General features: G+C 50.0%; 1 protein-coding gene across 1 annotated transcript in view; it reads left to right on the forward strand.

The window, feature by feature from the left end:
• The window catches only part of COL17A1 (collagen type XVII alpha 1 chain), a 46,923-nt gene that overhangs the window by 7,066 nt on the left and 22,622 nt on the right, over positions 1-17,235 (forward strand). Inside the window, 18 exon segments of the mRNA XM_070363591.1 lie at positions 818-922; positions 2,411-2,542; positions 3,565-3,612; positions 4,484-4,519; positions 5,687-5,734; positions 7,059-7,202; positions 8,434-8,592; positions 9,180-9,251; positions 10,524-10,595; positions 11,566-11,634; positions 12,915-13,076; positions 13,448-13,525; positions 14,652-14,696; positions 15,759-15,977; positions 16,551-16,602; positions 16,604-16,682; positions 16,684-16,771; positions 17,106-17,135. Coding sequence (XP_070219692.1) covers positions 818-922; positions 2,411-2,542; positions 3,565-3,612; positions 4,484-4,519; positions 5,687-5,734; positions 7,059-7,202; positions 8,434-8,592; positions 9,180-9,251; positions 10,524-10,595; positions 11,566-11,634; positions 12,915-13,076; positions 13,448-13,525; positions 14,652-14,696; positions 15,759-15,977; positions 16,551-16,602; positions 16,604-16,682; positions 16,684-16,771; positions 17,106-17,135 — 1,638 coding nt within the window.

Genomic DNA, 17,235 nt, shown 5'->3' on the forward strand with positions numbered 1-17,235 from the left:
CGTCAGTCCAGCAAATCCAGAATATCGGAAATCTTTTTTTTTAACAGCTGTGTTGACTTTAACTTATATCCCACGGAATCCACCAGTTTGAAGTGTGTAATTCAATGGTCATTAGCACGTCCATAGAGTCATGTGGCCCCAACAATCTAATTTTAGAACATTTCCATCCTCTCTCCCCTCTCCCTGGCCTCTAAAATACACAAATTTGGTTTCTGTCTCTATAGATTTGATTGGACACTAAAATACCAGAAATCTTCTCCAGCCTGGGCCTAGGTTAGGAGGAGGAAACCATAGTCAGGCTTCTGTTTGAATCTGCTCTTCTCTCAGGAGGTCGCTGGGGTTAGTGGGTTCTATAATGGAGATCCAAGCCCCTGAGCTAGCCCTGCACCTCTTGGGAATCCTGGTTCAGGAGGGGATGGGAAGCCTCCGCATCCACACACAGGTTGGAGTGTGATGGGCTGCCAGGTGAAACACCATCCTCACAGCGCTGGCACTCGGCCCTCTGACACTTCCAGTGGCTGCCAGGTCCAGGGCACTGGCCAGGCATTCATAAAAGTCCAACCCGGGCCCTGGCCTCAAGGAGTTTTCATCACTTGCTGACTTTTCTAATATTTAAATTATCCTAATCAGCAATCACCCTGGAAACTTTCTTGTGGGTAGAATATTTGCTCTTGACATTTGTATCAAAAACAAACAAAACGAGATCCGGTGGGAAAGGGCCCCCAAACCAAGAGGGTCGTGGGTGAGAGGCCAGGGAAGGCGGGTGAGAGGGGCTGCTGAGTCCACTTGTAAAGTCACCTGCTCCTCGTTTCTGCAGAAGGGGGGACCAGCAATGGCTATGCTAAAACAGGATCTCTGGGTGGAGGGAGCCGGCTGGAGAAACAGAGCCTGACGCATGGCAGCAGCGGCTACATAAACTCAAGTAAGTGCCTGCTGGTGGGAGGGGCCGGGGAAGGACAGATGGGCAGGGAGAGGGATCATTACCACTGTTTGTCACCCATTCCAAATGCCCCAAGGAGCTGTGAGGCCTATTGCAAACGGGATCAGTTGTCATTATGTCCCCAATATAAATAACATGATTAAGAAGCCTTCCTAGAGAGGTGACTCCTTTCCCAGTGAACTACTAACTCTCTTTAAGTCATTTCTTTTAGAAAAGGGTATCCATGTCTGAGGGTTTACAGTTTGAATTAGCAACAAAAAAAAACAACAAAAGAAACTTAAGGATTAGGTTACTGTGCTAAGGAAATCCGGTGACATGCAACCCCAGACAGTGTGAGTTTCCACTGGGCAAACATCCAACACAGACCCAGTGGATCTCAAAGAAATAATATTTCCTGGTAACTTTCAACCGAAACACAACAAACAAAGCAGGGAAAACACATATACACGCACATTGCCTCTAAAGCTATAGTTTTAAACTTTTTATTTTATATTGGAGCATAGCCAATTAATAATGTTGTGGTAGTTTCAGGTGGATGGCAAAGGGACTCAGCTGTACATATAAATGTATCCATTCTCCCCCAAACTGCCCTCCCACCCAGGCTGCCAGATAACATTGAACAGAGTTCCCTGTGCTATATAGTAGGATCTTGTTGCTTATCCATTTAAGACACCACAGTGTGTACATGTCCACCCCAAAGTGAAATGAAGTGAAAGTTGCTCAGTTGGGTCCAACTCTTTGCAATACAGTCCATGGGATTCTCTAGGCTAGAATACTAGAGTGGGTAGCCTTTCCCTTCTCCAGGGGATCTTCCCAACCGAGGGATCAAACTCAGGTCTCCAGCATTGCAGGCGGATTCTTTACCAACTGAGCCACAAGGGAAGCCCATCCCAAACTCCCTAACAATCCTTTACTTCCATTCCCCATTCTCTCCCCTTGCCCACCCCGCCTCAACCTGCAACTGGAAGTTCATTCTCTAAGTCTGTGAGTCCAAAGTCATTTTTTAAATCTTGGAATGACACTGAAGAGAGAAGACCCAAGATATGCAAACAGCTTAGCTGCTAAAGAGCTGCATATGTCCTTACCTGTGGAGAAATATTTGCATGTGGGGTTGTATTCCAGCGCACCCAGCAGTGGTCTACAATTACAGGCCAGGTCTTTAGGAAGCATCCTGCTTCTCCACTTCCATGCACTTTGGCTACACACAGAAAGGACCTCCCTGCCTTTCAGGGTTCTTGAAAAGGGCAGCAGCAGTAATTACACCTCCATTTCTGAGCACCCTTTCGGTCACGCTCTGCTGAAGGCCTCTGGCCCCTCCACAGGGCCCTCCTTCATTAGGACTGACTAGTGTGTCCTAGTATAACTGTATAACTGTATAAGCATATAAGCTAGTATACTAGCGTGTACCTAGTATAACTATATGTCACCCTGTGAAGTGCTCTGAGGGTTTATGTCTTTCCCCACTTGTAGGTGGGAGCTTGCGAGGCAATGCCTCCACCTCCAGTTACAGGAGGGCCCATTCACCTGCCTCCACTCTGCCCAACTCACCAGGCTCAACTTTCGAGAGGAAGACTCATGTCACCCGCCATGGAACATATGAAGGTACGGGCCCACAGACTTTAAGAAAGAACTACTCTCTCCCCTCAGTAGCTTCTCTCATCCTTTGAATGAATTCATTTATTTTGTCCTAAAGTAGAGCCTCTGGCATGACTTTCTGGTGGGGCTACTTCGCAGGCAACAGGACACGCAGGACTTGGGCTCAGGGAAGAAGTCAAGGCAAGACACCCAGTGTGGGGTTATCCACAAAGGGTTGTTAGCAGAAGTTGGAAAACTGAAGGAGTTTGTCAGGGAAGAGAGTTCAAAAGCAGAAGGGAACACAGGAAGATAAAGTTTGGGGGGAAATGCAGAAAGAAGAGCCAGATCACAAAAAGGAAGAGTCAATTACAATGCCATTTAAGTCAGAGAGAAAGGGGGCAAGCTCATGATCAAGAAGGAGGAGGTGAGAGGAAGACATCTGGGGTCTTCTCCTAAGGTTACTGGAATTCCTGGTGATCTACATAAATCTAGAGTTTTAGTGGAAAACAGACGAGCCAGGTGCAAATGGGTCTAATACTGAATGAGATGGGTACTAGTGATGAAAAAGCAGAGTATCCTGCTTCTGGATATCCCAGTAAATGATTCTGACCCAGGGCTGCCAAGGGTAGGGAGAACCCTAAATCCAGGCCAGGTGGAGGGGATCACCACAAGTGCACCCTGCTGCTCTGCCAGCACCGGTCTCTTCATTTAACAAGGCCCACCTCCGGAACAAGCCGCACAAGGTCAGAGAATTGCTGGTGCCGACAGCACGTTCATTTGATCAGAGATGGGTCATCGGCATCGGCACTGCATAGGGCAGAGTTGAGGAAGTGAAAACAAAAAGGAAATGAAACGGTTGTTCTTTGTTCAGACCTCGTCCCACCGAAGTAGATCAGTGACCAGAAGGAAGTGCCGCAAGCAAGTCCCTTGGGCATAATGTGCTTAAATCCTGGGCTGAACACCCAGGCTGCAGAGGTGCAGAAAGGACCCACCCTCTCGGAAGCTATTTGGGTTTAAGTGGCCATTTGTACTGTTTGTCCTTTCTCCAGGGAGCTCCAGTGGCAACTCTTCCCCCGAGTATCCTCGGAAGGAATTTGGTATGTCCTATCCTTACTTTCTAAAGAAATGGTTGGTCAACCCTGGCAGGGATGGAGAGGGAGCATCATGAGTTAAGTGGCTTCTTCTAGAAGAGTCTGACCTCTGCTGACCTCTTTTTCTCTGCTCTTTATCCTAAAGCTTCTTAAGGGGATGGATGGTCAGACGTATCAGTTTGCCGTCAAAAGTCTTTGCTCATGAAATGGCAAGCTTCTCATACAAGGCTCAGGCTTGAGCAGATAAGCCCTAAGGCCAGGCAACAATCATAGCGTTTTCCCTTCCACAGGACCCACAGAGACCTTCCTACAAAGGGCAGTAGGGGTGAGGATGCACAAATATCAGGCATCCCAGCACCTCTACCACAGGAGCCTTAAAGGGGCACGTTTTAACCAAATGAAACATGAGGTGGGATCTTAAATCTTGAGTCCACAGTCTTGGGTTCCCACTGTGCATAAGAATTGATGATATGAGTGATTATAATTTCATTTATTTACTTGCTTACAGTGCAAAAACCAAGACAGTCTCTAAAAAAAGCTAAAGGAAAGACCTGGCAGTCTTTTGATACATTTAATCAATGTGATCAACCAGTCCAAATGGATCATGATTACCTTAGTTAACATTCTAAGTGTGAGCCAATTTAACATTCATTTGCTAACTTAACACTCTAAGCACACTGGGGCTTACATAATTTTCTCTTCCCTTTGGCCATGTGGGCATCATTTATTAAACATCCACCATCCATAAAGGTTTCTGTCTGGATATAAATGCACTATGAAAACAACCTCCCCACCCAAATAGGTCTGCCTCCATGTCACAGATATTTAGCATGCCACCTCTCATATATGCCTAATATTACTTTTCTTTGTTTCTCAGCATCTTCTTCAACCAGAGGACGGAGCCAAACACGAGGTAATCTCTGTCACTGGGTTCAGTTCAATTCATCCAATTAGTATTTTCTGAGCATCTAACATGTGTCCAGACATGAGCCAGGAAAAGTGAGGAGTAAAGAATGAATAAGCCATGGTTTCTGCCCTCAAGGAGCCTGTAGCACCTGGGGGTCCCCTTTGGGAAGGGTGGGCTTTTAACAGCAGTCTAGCAAGCGTGTGGAGTGGTTCGCTCTGCTGTGGATTGTCTGAAGGTGCTAGCATCACATCTCATTTCACGCCCAGTCTGCTGGGTGACTTTAACAAGTTGTCCTGTAATTGCATTTACACAGCAAAAAAAAAAAAAATGAGCACAAGCCCCTGTTTTGCATTGTTCCAGGGGACGAAGTTCTCTGCGAGAGTTTTGCACTCTCCACAACTGCTTGTGGATAAGGCCCTAGGAGGGAATGTGGTCCTGGAGAAAGCTGCCCTTGATTTATCTGGTGAAGGTGGCAAGAAGTGTGTCAGGGCAGTGCTGAAGGCAGGATTCCTAGGCCCTGGGCATTCATAAGGGCCAGTCTAAGCCTCCCAGGGGCCTGGAAAGTTAGGCACATACCAACCACGCATAACTTGATAGTTGATTGATGTTGAAACTTAGAATGTTAAATCACCCACTTGCTGCCCTAAACAGGCCAAGATGGCTAAGGAAACACTAGAATTCTCTTGCTATTGGCTGAGAAACCCTAGAGATAGGAGAGCAGCTTGGTTCTGGTAAAGAGGAGTGGGGCCTAGGAAGTTGTTCTGAGTCGTTCAGTCGTGTCCGACTGTCTGCAACCCCATGAACTGCAGCCCGCCAGGTTCCTCTGTCCATGGGATTCTCCAGGCAGGAATACTGGAGTGGGTTGCCATTTCCTTCTCCAGGGCCCTAGAAAAGGGGTCGGTTATTATCGATTATGATGGCACCTCCAGGCTCAGCCTGGGGTTTCCTGCTCTCAGCGGCTGGTGGGGTGGGAGCGGGCGGGGGGAGTGCAGTTGTGATCCAGGGTAAGGAGAGGATACCTCTTTCTAAGCAGCACTCATCCAGCGCACACCTAGGTTTTCTGTCCCCGGATCACAGAGCAGCCCAAAGATGAATGTGCAGCCCAGAGCTCAGTGTAGGGCGCTGTGAGCCCAGCTCCTTCATTCACAGCTGTTCCGTCTCTTCCCTGTACAGAGAGTGAGATCCGAGTCCGACTGCAGAGCGCATCCCCGTCTACCCGCTGTAAGTGCTTCCGTCCTGGGAAGGACCCAAGAGTCCAGGGCTCCTGCTGTGTGTGCGCAGCCACTCGTGCCATAAACAACATGTCTAAGGTTGTGACAGGGGCCCAGGGCTGCGTGCAGGGGCGAGGAGCTGAGCAAGTCCTGGTCCCTGCTGCGTTGTAGTTCACAGACAATAAAGCACCGGCCATGACAGCTCAGGGACAGAGGGAGTCAGGGCCAGAGGAGTCTTCCCGGGTTAGTCAGTCACTTGAAGGGAGACTGAAGGAAGGTCTCAGCGAGACGAGTGGGCAGAGACATGGGAGGAAGTTTCGGTACACCTGAAGGAAAAGGAGCAGGAGGGGACTCAAGGAGGTCTGACATCCTTCTCACCTTCCAGAGAAGGCAGAAGTGTGAGAGTTCGAACTTGGTTATCTCAGATGTCAGGGGTTCCCTTGTCTCTGTTGACCGTGTGGCACTCCTGTTGTGGGTGGGTGGGAGCCAAGAACAAAGACCAGGAAGAGAAAGAGCTGGCTCCGGTGGCTCAGGAAGCAGAGACTGGGACTTGTCCCAAGAGCTCAGGGCCTGGGCCGTGGGATCCAACTCCAGGCCTGACACGGTCTCACCCGAGTCTTTCCAGGCTTGGGGAGGGGGCTATTGAGCACAGTCGGGAGCTCTCAGGGGCGGGGGTGCCTGGCAGTCCTCCGGCACATGTCATCAGCAAATGCCTCCTCTCACACGTTGCCCTTGCACAATGCCGCCCTCCTCTTCTCTTTGCCACCTTGGGAGGCACAGCGTGTTTTACTCCACTGAATCTCCTCATCGCAAATCCTATCAGCCAGCGGGTCTGGAAATTAATTCACAGGAGAGCAGCGTAATGTTTAAGAGTTAAGGGACACGCATTTCTTTTGACACTTCAGAGCATACAAGGTCAGAGACCCCACACCCGAGGCAGCCTCTGCCCGGGATGAGACCACCGCCGAATCATTTGTTTCAAGGAGTCTTGTTCTCTGGCTATCCCAGGTGTGAATGCTCCCCCCCCATCCAGGATGACAGGGTCTTCCAGCCACAGAATCTTCCCTGTGATGTCTAATTAGGAAATATCTACTGAGGACTTTGACCTCCTTGTAGAGCCACTAGATTTATGAGGCCATTAACATTACAAAGTGCCAGGTTAATCAGTGCTATAAATTGGCAAAATGCAGAAATGACAAGGCTAACCAGAAATGTCCCAGCAGGCGAAGTGGATGCTTCGTCCTCCCTGGGGCTCAGGGTGCCGTGAATGTTCACCACTCACGGACTTGGGAAGGAATCCCAAGCCTAATGAAAAACTGGGGGATTCCTTTCAGGGACAGAATTGGATGACGTCAAGCGTTTGCTCAAGGGGAGCCGCTCAGCAAGCGTGAGCCCCACCCGGAATTCCTCTAACACACTCCCCATCCCCAAGAAAGGCACCGTGGAGACCAAGGTGGTGACAGCAAGCTCCCAGTCAGGTAAGCCCCTCAGCCCCAGGCTGCTGTGGAAGGAAGGGAATAAGGTGCAGGCGTGCCCGGGCAGGCTTTTCAGGATGCAGCGGAGCCTTCGCAAAACCCTAAGCATTGCTCTTCCTGCAGCATGAAACGTGGACTGCATCCTCCTCACCTCACCTCCATCAGCCTTCCCGCATGCAGGCCATCGTCTGGCTCTAGAGCCTAGAGATTCTCCCAGGAAATTCTTGACATGTCCTGGGAATGTGTTGGCCAGGTTCCCCGAAAGAAGAATATCGGGGAAAGTTGTAGTGTTTTCTGTCCTTCATTCACTCACCCGATAAACATTTATTATGTACTGTCTCTATTCCAAGCACCGGGCACTGAGGAAAGGCAATGAGCAGGGTAGACTGAGGGGAAGACAAGCAGGATGAGTGTAGTTCAGCACTCATACATCATGTGCCTGCCAAGTGCAAGGTGGGTTCTGTGGGAGGCAGAGAGATGAATCAGCAGGTCCCTGGGGGGAGGTGAGGAGAAGCCAGTTCTGCTATATATGAGGTGAAGCTTTCCTCTCACTACTGAAAAAAAAACAAAAAAAAAGCTTGAGATAGTCATCTTTTGTTTTTCAATATAAAACCAAAACCTCAGAGTAGTTTGTGACCTGTGTGGCTAACTCCCACTCAGGTAACAAATAGGCAGAATTGGCTTCAGATTTGAGATGTGCCCAAGGCCACTCAGGGTAACAGCATGCCCCTTGGGCCTGGTTGGCACAAAGAAATGTTTAAGGAGCATTCAACAGGAGAAGGCTGCCACCGGTACAGAGCGGCCTCGGAACTGAGGACTTCCCTTCCTGCACTGCTGTCTGGAATTCTACTGTAAAGGAGTCGTAGCTCCACGGCATCTGTGAAGGGGTGTCAGCAACAGAGAGAGAGAGAGACCATTAGCGGGGACAGTGCACTGGGAGGTGGTGAGGGGGGCTTAGGAGGAGAAATGGGTGGACCCTAGAGCAAAATTTACCTACTTCAAATTTCATCAAGAGCCAACAAGAATTTCTGACCCAAGAGATCAGGTTTTCACCAGCAACAAGATTTCAGACAGAAGTGGGATGACCAGCTCCTGCAGTTTCCTTAGACTGAGGGAGTTGCCAGGACTAGGGACCTTCAGGGCTAAACTGGGAAAGTCCTGGCAAACCAAGCCCACTGGGCTCCCCCAGCACGGAGAATGGGTTTGTCTCACTGGGGTGTGTGTATGTTTTCAGTGTCTGGCACCTATGATACAACCATCCTGGATGCCAACCTTCCCTCCCACGTGTGGTCCTCCACGTTGCCGGCGGGGTCCTCCATGGGCACCTATCACAACAACATCACAACCCAGAGCTCATCCCTGCTCAACACCAATGCCTATTCTGCAGGATCAGGTATGTGGCTTGCGGCTCACAGCCCCTCCCTGTCCTGACCCCTCCACATCTCACGCTGGAGCTGAACGGCCCCACCGGCATTTGCCATCCCCATGCCTTCCTAGAAGGGCTTCCTCTGGCCAAGCAGCCCAAGATTTTTTCACTGGAACTTCAACTTCTATGCTGATTCCTCTGGTGGGTCCCCTATGGAAAGGACTATGTGGTAAAGTGTATCTACCTATAGCTATATCTATATCTTTATCATGAGAAAGAACATGAAAACAAATATAAGGATTAACTGTGTGAACTTGAGAGATCATTTAACTTCTCTAGGTTTTAAGTGCCCTCTCTATGAAGCAGTCACGAACGAGAAGGGCTTGGCTGGAATCGATGTCCATTCAAAGCCCCACCAACCTGCGGCTGCCCACTGGCTATTATGACCCAAGGCACACCATGGACTAATGATTGGTTCCATGCTGCAAAGCAGGAGCCCAAGGTTTTCCTAAAAACAGTAGTGTAACACAGTGCAACGCTGGCCTTTCTTCCAGTGCTTCTCGCCCCTGTTATGTGTGGATGTACTCTCACCAACCTTCTTCCCTCCCCCGCAGTCTTTGGAGTTCCAAATAACATGGCCTCCTGCTCTGCAACTCTGCAGCCCGGAATCAGCACCAGCTCCTCAGGTCAGTGCTTGCCAGCCTGAAAAAAATGGTTGCTCTTGCCTAGTGAGGGAAATGGAATGGTTTGTAGGGAAGATGTTCTTCCTGACCAAGAGCATGAGGACTTCCTCCATACACACGGCAGCGCAGAACAGTAACCAAGGAGCTGCGTTAGAAGGCCCAGAGCCTGCCCTCCATCATAGAAGCAGCTCAGTCCCCAAGGAAAAGGGGGCCAGAGGCTGCACTTACGTGCTTATTCTGTGCCTGTCCCTTTATCTAATATGAGAGGTGGAGAGATGGAAGTAAAGGGACTAAGTGAGGCAGAGCTCGTGACATTTTTAGGTGGAAAGCACTGTTAATTTAGAAAGAACTTAACTGCATCTTAAATGTTGTAGTTCCTTGGGGGCTCAAACAATGTTACTGCTTTGCTTCCAATGCAGATGTATAATCTTTTAAAAGTATTTATTCACTCATCATAGCCTATATGTGAATAAGTTATCAGCCCATTTCTTTTGTTAAAGGAATCTGCCTTCTTTCTGTGATATCACGACTAATATCACATAGTGATGTAGGCCGTTTTTATTTTCCTTGACCTTCTTAACTTCTGATTTCAACAACTCCAATTAACTAGTGTCCCACAAACCCAGCAGATACCAGATTCAAGCTTTTTTCCTCTTGCCTTTGCTAGTTTACTCTGCAAAGTCCTCACTCAGGAGGGTGGGCTGATGTTGGATTTTGTGCCCCAAACTCCAGATAGGATGGAATACAAGAAGCTGTTAGCTAGGGAGGAATGAGCTTCTACACTGTTAAAAACAGACAACCAACCAGTCTTTGAAATACTACTGGGGGTGAGGGGACTTCTATGTGCTTGAGTCAGAAGGAAAAATAGGGTCCTTCCCTGTTAGTGCCTCAGCCATTGTGTCTGGATCTGCAGTTCCCATGCTGTATACCAAGGCACCCCCGGGTCCTGCAGGGAACCCCTGGGATATTTGAAATTTTTGAGGCATACTGTAACATCTGTCAGACCCTATGCAAACTACTACTATTAAGTTGTGTGGACCTAAGTTAGTCAATAAATGGAGCTTAGGAATTTTCTGGATGGGGCAGTGGGAGGAAGAAACAGTGTTTAAAAAATTACCATGTCAGTAAGAGTGTGGGAACTGAGAAGGTTCAGAATCTCTGTCATATGCAAGAGCACTCATCGTGAAAGTGGTTTAGGGGGCTCCTGGGGCTGGCTGCCTTACTTAGAGGGCCTCATCTATGTACCTGCTCTCACCCATCCTCAATTCTTCTCAGTGTTCGGCATGCAGAACAATCTGGCCCCCAGCTCATCCACCCTGTCCCATGGCATGGCCGCCACCTCCACAGGTCTGTAACTGGGGTTTGGAGCCTCGGGGCTGGGAAGCAACGCCTCTTTGCAGCTATAGCTCACAATAGGCCTTTTCAGCAATGGAATTAGTGGGACCAAAATGTCCCTAAAAGTCAATTGACCTTTGCCACCAAAGAAACAAGCCTCCATACACTGACCAGAGATGCCAGTCTCGGTCAAGTGCTGGCTCAGACGCGAGTGAGAGCCTTGCTGGGGTGTGTCCTCTGTGTCCCCACGTCTCACCACTGTCCTTAACTGCCCGCTGTCACTGCATATCAGTCATTTGGCTGACTTTCTAGTGCACCCCTCTGTGCAAACGTGGGGGAGGCAGGGCAGAAGAGGCACGAGCCTCAGCCTTTGCCCACAACTTGCTTACTGTTTAGTTGGAAGGCTTCTCTGGTGGCTCAGATGCTAAAGAATTTGCCTGCAGTGTGGGAGATCTGGGTTCAGTCCCTGGGTCAGGAAGATTCCCTGGAGAAGGGAGTGGCTATCCACTCTAGTATTCTTGCCTGGAAAGTCTCATGGGCAAAGGAGCCTGGCAGGTTATATAGTCCAGGGGGTCGCAAAGAGTGAACGTCTCACACATATGAAACATTTGGGGGATCCTGTAACAGAGCATGAATCAAGGTGTGCCGAGCAGGTGTTGATACTGTAGGAGTTCAGAAGGGAAGTAGATGTGTGTGTGTGTTTGGGGAGGGGGGAGTCTAAGAGGTCTTCATGGAGGAGGTGGCCTTTGGGACAATCCTCCAAGGATGAGGATTATATCATACAAAGTTTCATCTAAGTTGTTGTCCCCATGGCTGGAGAGAGTTGATTTCATGATTCATTATTATTCTGTTCATTATTATTGTTCACTATCATCTTCCTCTCCCCTGGGGAGGCTGCCTGTCTCCAGGGCAGGTCAGCTGCTTCTACACAGTGCGGAGCTGCCTCCTGTGCCCCACTCATTCAGTGGTTCTTGTCTTGCAGCATATGGTGTGAAGAAAAACATGCCCCAGAGCCCCACTGCTGTGAGCACTGGGGTGTCCACTTCTGCAGGTAAGTGCTGTCGCCAGCTACCGGAGGCAGGCCAGCACACAAGAAGGTCTGTTCCTTAGTCACATGTGGCAGGAGGGGACATAACCCATGGGTGGCCCAAATGGGACTACAAATGGGAGGTCTACAAATGGGACTCACCCGAGGGCCTCTTGGTTTTTCCAGAAGTGAGCAGCTGGGTGTGCCTCTCACCTTACCTTGGCCTTCCTGTCCAAGGGGGCCATGAAGCTCCACCCTCCATACCTGCCCAAGGTCAGGCCCACACAGCCCAGCCCCCACCACAAGAGCCAAGGTGCCCCCTGGAAGCTGCCACACCCTCCCTACTTTCTGTGGCATCTTTACCAACTCGGGCACATGACACATGGTAGCCTGTTTTCTCCGCTGCTATGATCCTGGTGTGTTTCCTTCCATTCAACAAGTTATCCATCCAAAACCTGTTTACCAAGCACCTGCTTTGTGTGAGACAGTGTTCTGAGTGCCCGGCGTAGACACAGGGGCTTCCCAGGTGATTCACTGGTAAAGAATCCACCTGCCGACGGAGGGGATGAGGGTTCTATCCCTGGGTTGAGAAGATCCCCTGAAGGAGGAAATGGCAACCTGCTCCAGTATTCTTGCCTGGAAAATTTCATGGACAGAGGAGCCTGGTGGGCTACAGTCAATGTGGTTGCAAAGAGTCTGATACAACTTAGCGACTGAACAGGCACGCGCTATGCAGACACAGATGAAGAGGCTAAGTTCCCATTCTCCCCAGGCTGACAGTTCAAAGTGGATAACAGACAAGTGGACAAAGTATACAATGTAATTACAGAATATGACACGTAGTTGAAGGACAGACATAGTGAGGTGGTAGAGACAGGGATGTGTGCATGCTGGATGCGGTGGTCTGGAAAAGCTCCCTCAGCATGCAAACACTTGAGACTTTCCATCAGAAATGAACCTACCAATTAATTAAAGAAGGGCCTGCCTGGCATACCAACTTTGGCCCATTCACTGAAGATCCTACAGAGTCCAGATGGGAGCCAGCCCCTCAGGCCAGCCCCCAGTGCTTCTGATGTTGACCCAACCTCCTGATGGCCAGGCCCAGCCACGCAGGGGAAGATGTCTCTGGTCCCCAAGATGCTTCTCAGTAATGGCTGTCAGTGTCAGCGAGAGCAGGAGCCCCTCAGACACACCCACTTATCCCTTTCTTTTCCTCCACCCTCCTTTTCTTCTCCTGGTTACTTCTTCCCTTTTCCTTTCCCTCCACCTTTTCCATCCTCATCACCCACTTCTTTCCTCTCCAGCCAGCACCACAAATGTCCAGAATGATGACCTCTTGCACAAGGACTGTAAATTCCTGATCCTGGAGAAGGACAACACGCCCGCCAAGAAGGAGATGGAGCTGCTGATCATGACCAAGGACAGCGGGAAGGTCTTTACAGCCTCCCCAGCCAGCGTCGCTGCAAGTACGTGGGAGCCCAAGAGACTCAGGTTTTGGAAGAAAGACAGTGTAGGCAAATGTCCTAGCAAGGTGGTATGAGATGTCTGAGTGATGAAACCATAGTCACTCCATTCAAATGAAAACTGTCTTGAGTAATGTCCCGGGGTCTGCCTTGAATGCAGACAAGCTAGGAAAATTCCAGCAAAGAGCTCCTAACAGGGTCTTTGGGCAATAATAAGTTACCTAACCACAGGCCCAGACTGGGGCGGGGGGGTTAACCCCAGGAAAGCAGGGCCCTCTTCCTACCAGGCCAACCTCCACCTCTGCAAGCGGGAAAGGATGTGGGTGGGGGAGTGGGGAGAGAAGATCCAGGATCATCACGGGTTGTGTGCACAGCTTCTTTTTCAGAGGACACCCTAAAAAAGGAAAAACAAGCTGCATACACCGACACCTACCTAGTGTCAGAAGCTAACGGTAAGAGCAAATCTGATCGCTGTCCACTTTGGCCGTTCCGTCTGTCATTGATCTGTCTTCCGAGACCTCAGAGTGTGGTCCTGACCAGTAGCATCATCAGAGCCAGGAGGATGTTAGAAATGCAGAGTCCTGGGCCCTAACCCAGACCTGCTGTGTCAGAGACTGCATTTTCCCAAACTCCCCTATTGATTCGTGTGTGCTTATCATGGAAGCAAAGACTTCCTGTGGCCCTTACTAGTCCTCCCATGACTTTCAGAACTCATAGAAAAAAGCTTTGCAAACCACTTGCTAGCTTTTTTTTCTTCCCAAATACCTGGATTCTGTCCTGGATTACCATATTTCTTCACATGGTGGTTCCTGTGAATCTCTCCAAATCATGGATTTCAGGGAGCTCAATAAAGGAAGAGAAAAGTTAAGCCACGGAACATTTTTTTTTTAATGCAAATGAAATCAATTACAATCCTCTCAAGGTCTAACACTAAGTCTTCTACTTTTTTTTTTCGAGATACTTAAGTGTTTCTTCTTTGATTATTTGAAGCTAGGTCTTCTAAATTAGCAGTTCCTTACATGGGTGGAGGTTGGGTTGTGGAGCCAAAGGACCCTTTTCAGAACCTGGTGAAAGCTGTAAACACTTTTTCCAGAAAATCTCACACACACCCACAAACTCAGTGATCGTATAGCATCTGGGACTCACTCTCAGCCCTCCTCCCAGCCCATCTTTGCCTTTCTTTTCCTTCCAGTTCAGGTTAGGAACCTGTGTGCAAAGCCTTTTAACCAAGACATCAAGAGTCATTTCTCACAAGCACATTTATTGTTTGAATGCCATGGTCACCCCTAGTACATCCTCCAAAAAATGTCTTGGGCTTTAAGGTCACAAAAGTTTATTACAGTGTATTTTTGCCCACTGTGAACTGTTTGCCAAGCCAAGTCTTCATCAACATAATTATTGCAGTATGAGATCCGTGAGGACTGAGTTAATGGTGTTCCTGCACACGGCTGTTCCACGAGGTCCCTGGGGCACACCTACTTCAAGCCCCACTCCAGGTCTACGCACAGGCTGGACCGTCCTGTGGGCTCCTGCAGTTTAAGGGCACAGCCAAAACAGTGATCTCCGTATTTCTTTCAGGAGATGTGAAGACTGTGACTGCAAAGGGCAACGGGGCCTCTGCAGGTGAGTAAGAGCGGCGGGTCCCACAGCATCAGGAGTGGAGGAGCTGGCGATGGTGAATGGACCAGATAACAGCCCCCTAGCCTGGAGCCAGTGCACACATGAACACCCTAGCTCTAGAGTTTCCCCAAAAGCCTTCAAAGGGAGTGGGGTGGAGGGCAGTGGAGGGGTTGGCTGGGGGCCAAAGCAGGGCTGCAGAAGGAGCTCAGCTCAGGAGACATGCTCACAGTCACACTGTACCTGCGGAACGCCCACTGTCTGGGTGCCTACTGCCTGGGTGCCAACTATCTGTCCAGGATCTGTCAACATGGCAGGAGCAATACAGCAGGGCTACTGGTGGGTCTTACAAACCACTCTCCTCCCCTTGCCCACACGCCTTCAAGGTGACCCTAAGATTACACACATCTCCAGTCCCTTACACCTTCCTCACCTGCTCCCATCATCTTGTGAGAGAAGGAAATCAAGGAGTATCGGCCCACTTTAGATATTAAAAACAAAATACACTTTCACTAAAAAGAAAGAAAAAGCCTCCTGGCCACCCTTTAAGTGCTGAGTATAGTTCTAGGCACTGTGGGGATTACAAAGAAAGAGGCTTGTGAACTGAGATGTGGAGATGGGGATTATTCAGATTTGGGCTTAGTGAAATGCAGAAGGTGGTGGCAGATCCATATTAATAATCAAGAATTTTAACCCTGATGCTCTCTGCTACATCCTCTGCTAATTACGCTGCATGCCTTATCTCATTTAACATCCATTTCATGAAGAAAGGTCAACTTTGAACTCCATTTTATAAAAAGAGGAAACAGGGACCTTCTCCTTAAGGGACCTTAAGGGACTTTAAGGGACCTTCTCAGGCTCACACAGCTCAAGCCCAGGATTGTCAGACCTCTGCTCAGCACCAGCCACCACAGCTCCATGTTTATTCCCCAGGAGCCACAGGGACCTACCTGCAAGCCCACTCATATTCACTCAGGCCTGCAGGAAATCACCACAAGTTAGAGAATTTGGAGGGAAGGGGGGCACGAGCCGCCGGCATTCACCTTACCCTTGCCCTCTCTTCCATAGACATCCACGGCTACGACCACCGCCGTGGTGGTGGAGGCGGCGGCGGCAGCGGCGGTGCCCTTGGCAGTGGGGCCGCTGGTGGAGGGAGCAAGGGCTCGTGGGGGGCAGCGCCTACCTGGTGCCCCTGCGGCTCCTGGTGCAGCTGGTGGAAGTGGCTGCTGGGCCTGCTGCTCACCTGGCTACTGCTCCTGGGGCTGCTCTTCGGCCTTATCGCTCTGGGTACGTGTGGCAGCTCCCCGCTGCCTGTTCAGAAGGGCAGGAACCAGCAAGTATCCCAAGTGTCAGGTGCCAAGGGGCCTGAGATCATGGGTGCAGACCCCTTGTTCCTGCAGATGAGGAGGCTGGGGCTCCAGGAGGCCTCTGATCAAGGTCCTGTGACTTCTCCATAGCGGAGCTGAGTCTCTAAGACAGCTTCTGGTTCTCAGGGGCCCAGGGCCCCATGCCAGTGGCATCCTGCTCCAAGCACCTGGCTGCCCTTAATAATCAGGCCAGACCTCTCATAGCCTTTCTACTTTCCACGTTCCATTGACTCTCACACCAGCTCCCTTGTGAGACTTGAGGGCCATCTCTGTCACCATGGCCAGGCTTCTTCAAGGCTCAGTTCCAGTTTTGAGTAGATCAACCTGCTGGTAGCCATGGCAGACTATCTCCCCAAAAATATTCCAGTAAAATGTCCCTCCAGCGTGAAGAAGCCACCAATCCACAGCCCCCATTTCAGCCTCCCCTGGAGCACTAGGAGGGCCCTGGCTGGCAGGCTCCTGTGCTGATGCTGTCTCTGTGTGTCTGTTCCAGCCGAGGAGGTGAGGAAACTGAAGGCACGTGTGGAGGAGCTGGAGAAAATGCGGGGGCCGCTTGTCTTACAACGAGAAGATGGAGAGGAGCAGCCAGGACTCTGTGCAGGGGGTTGCGCCCAGGCTGGGGGGAAGGTTTAGGAAAATCTGAGCTTGACGACTACAATCTGGAGGACGTCTGGCAATTCATGAAGGTCAGGCTGATGACAGAACAGGAAAATGGTGAGCACATCACAGGGGGAAAGGCCAGCAGCTCCCAGTCCTGGCTCCTGTATGTGGTGTGGTGTCTGTTTAGGGCAATCCCCAGCGCTCCTCACTCAGCTCTCTTGACAGCTCTGGGAGGGAGGGAGGACCCATATTGGTATCCCATTTTATGGTTAGAAAACTTGAGAGCTGGGGAGCATTGTCCAGCCTGCATACTTTAGAATCAGGTAGCTAGCCCTAGCCTGTTTCATCCCACCATGCCCCTGATCCCCTTCAGGTATGTGTGTGTTGTGCTTGTGTGTGTGTGACACAGAAGATGTGTAGCTAACTCCAGCTTTGCTGTCTCTTGTAGGAAATCTCCGAGGAAGCCCTGGGCCTAAAGGTATCGCAGTGGATGGAGCCCTTTTCCTGCACTTGGAGCCAAGTTTTCTGGGGGTGGGGATTGGGGGGGGGGGGTTGGAAAACTTTTTATTTTTCAAACT

Source organism: Bos mutus, chromosome 26 (assembly GCF_027580195.1).
Source record: "Bos mutus isolate GX-2022 chromosome 26, NWIPB_WYAK_1.1, whole genome shotgun sequence".
In the NCBI taxonomy this organism is placed as follows: Eukaryota; Metazoa; Chordata; class Mammalia; order Artiodactyla; family Bovidae; genus Bos; species Bos mutus.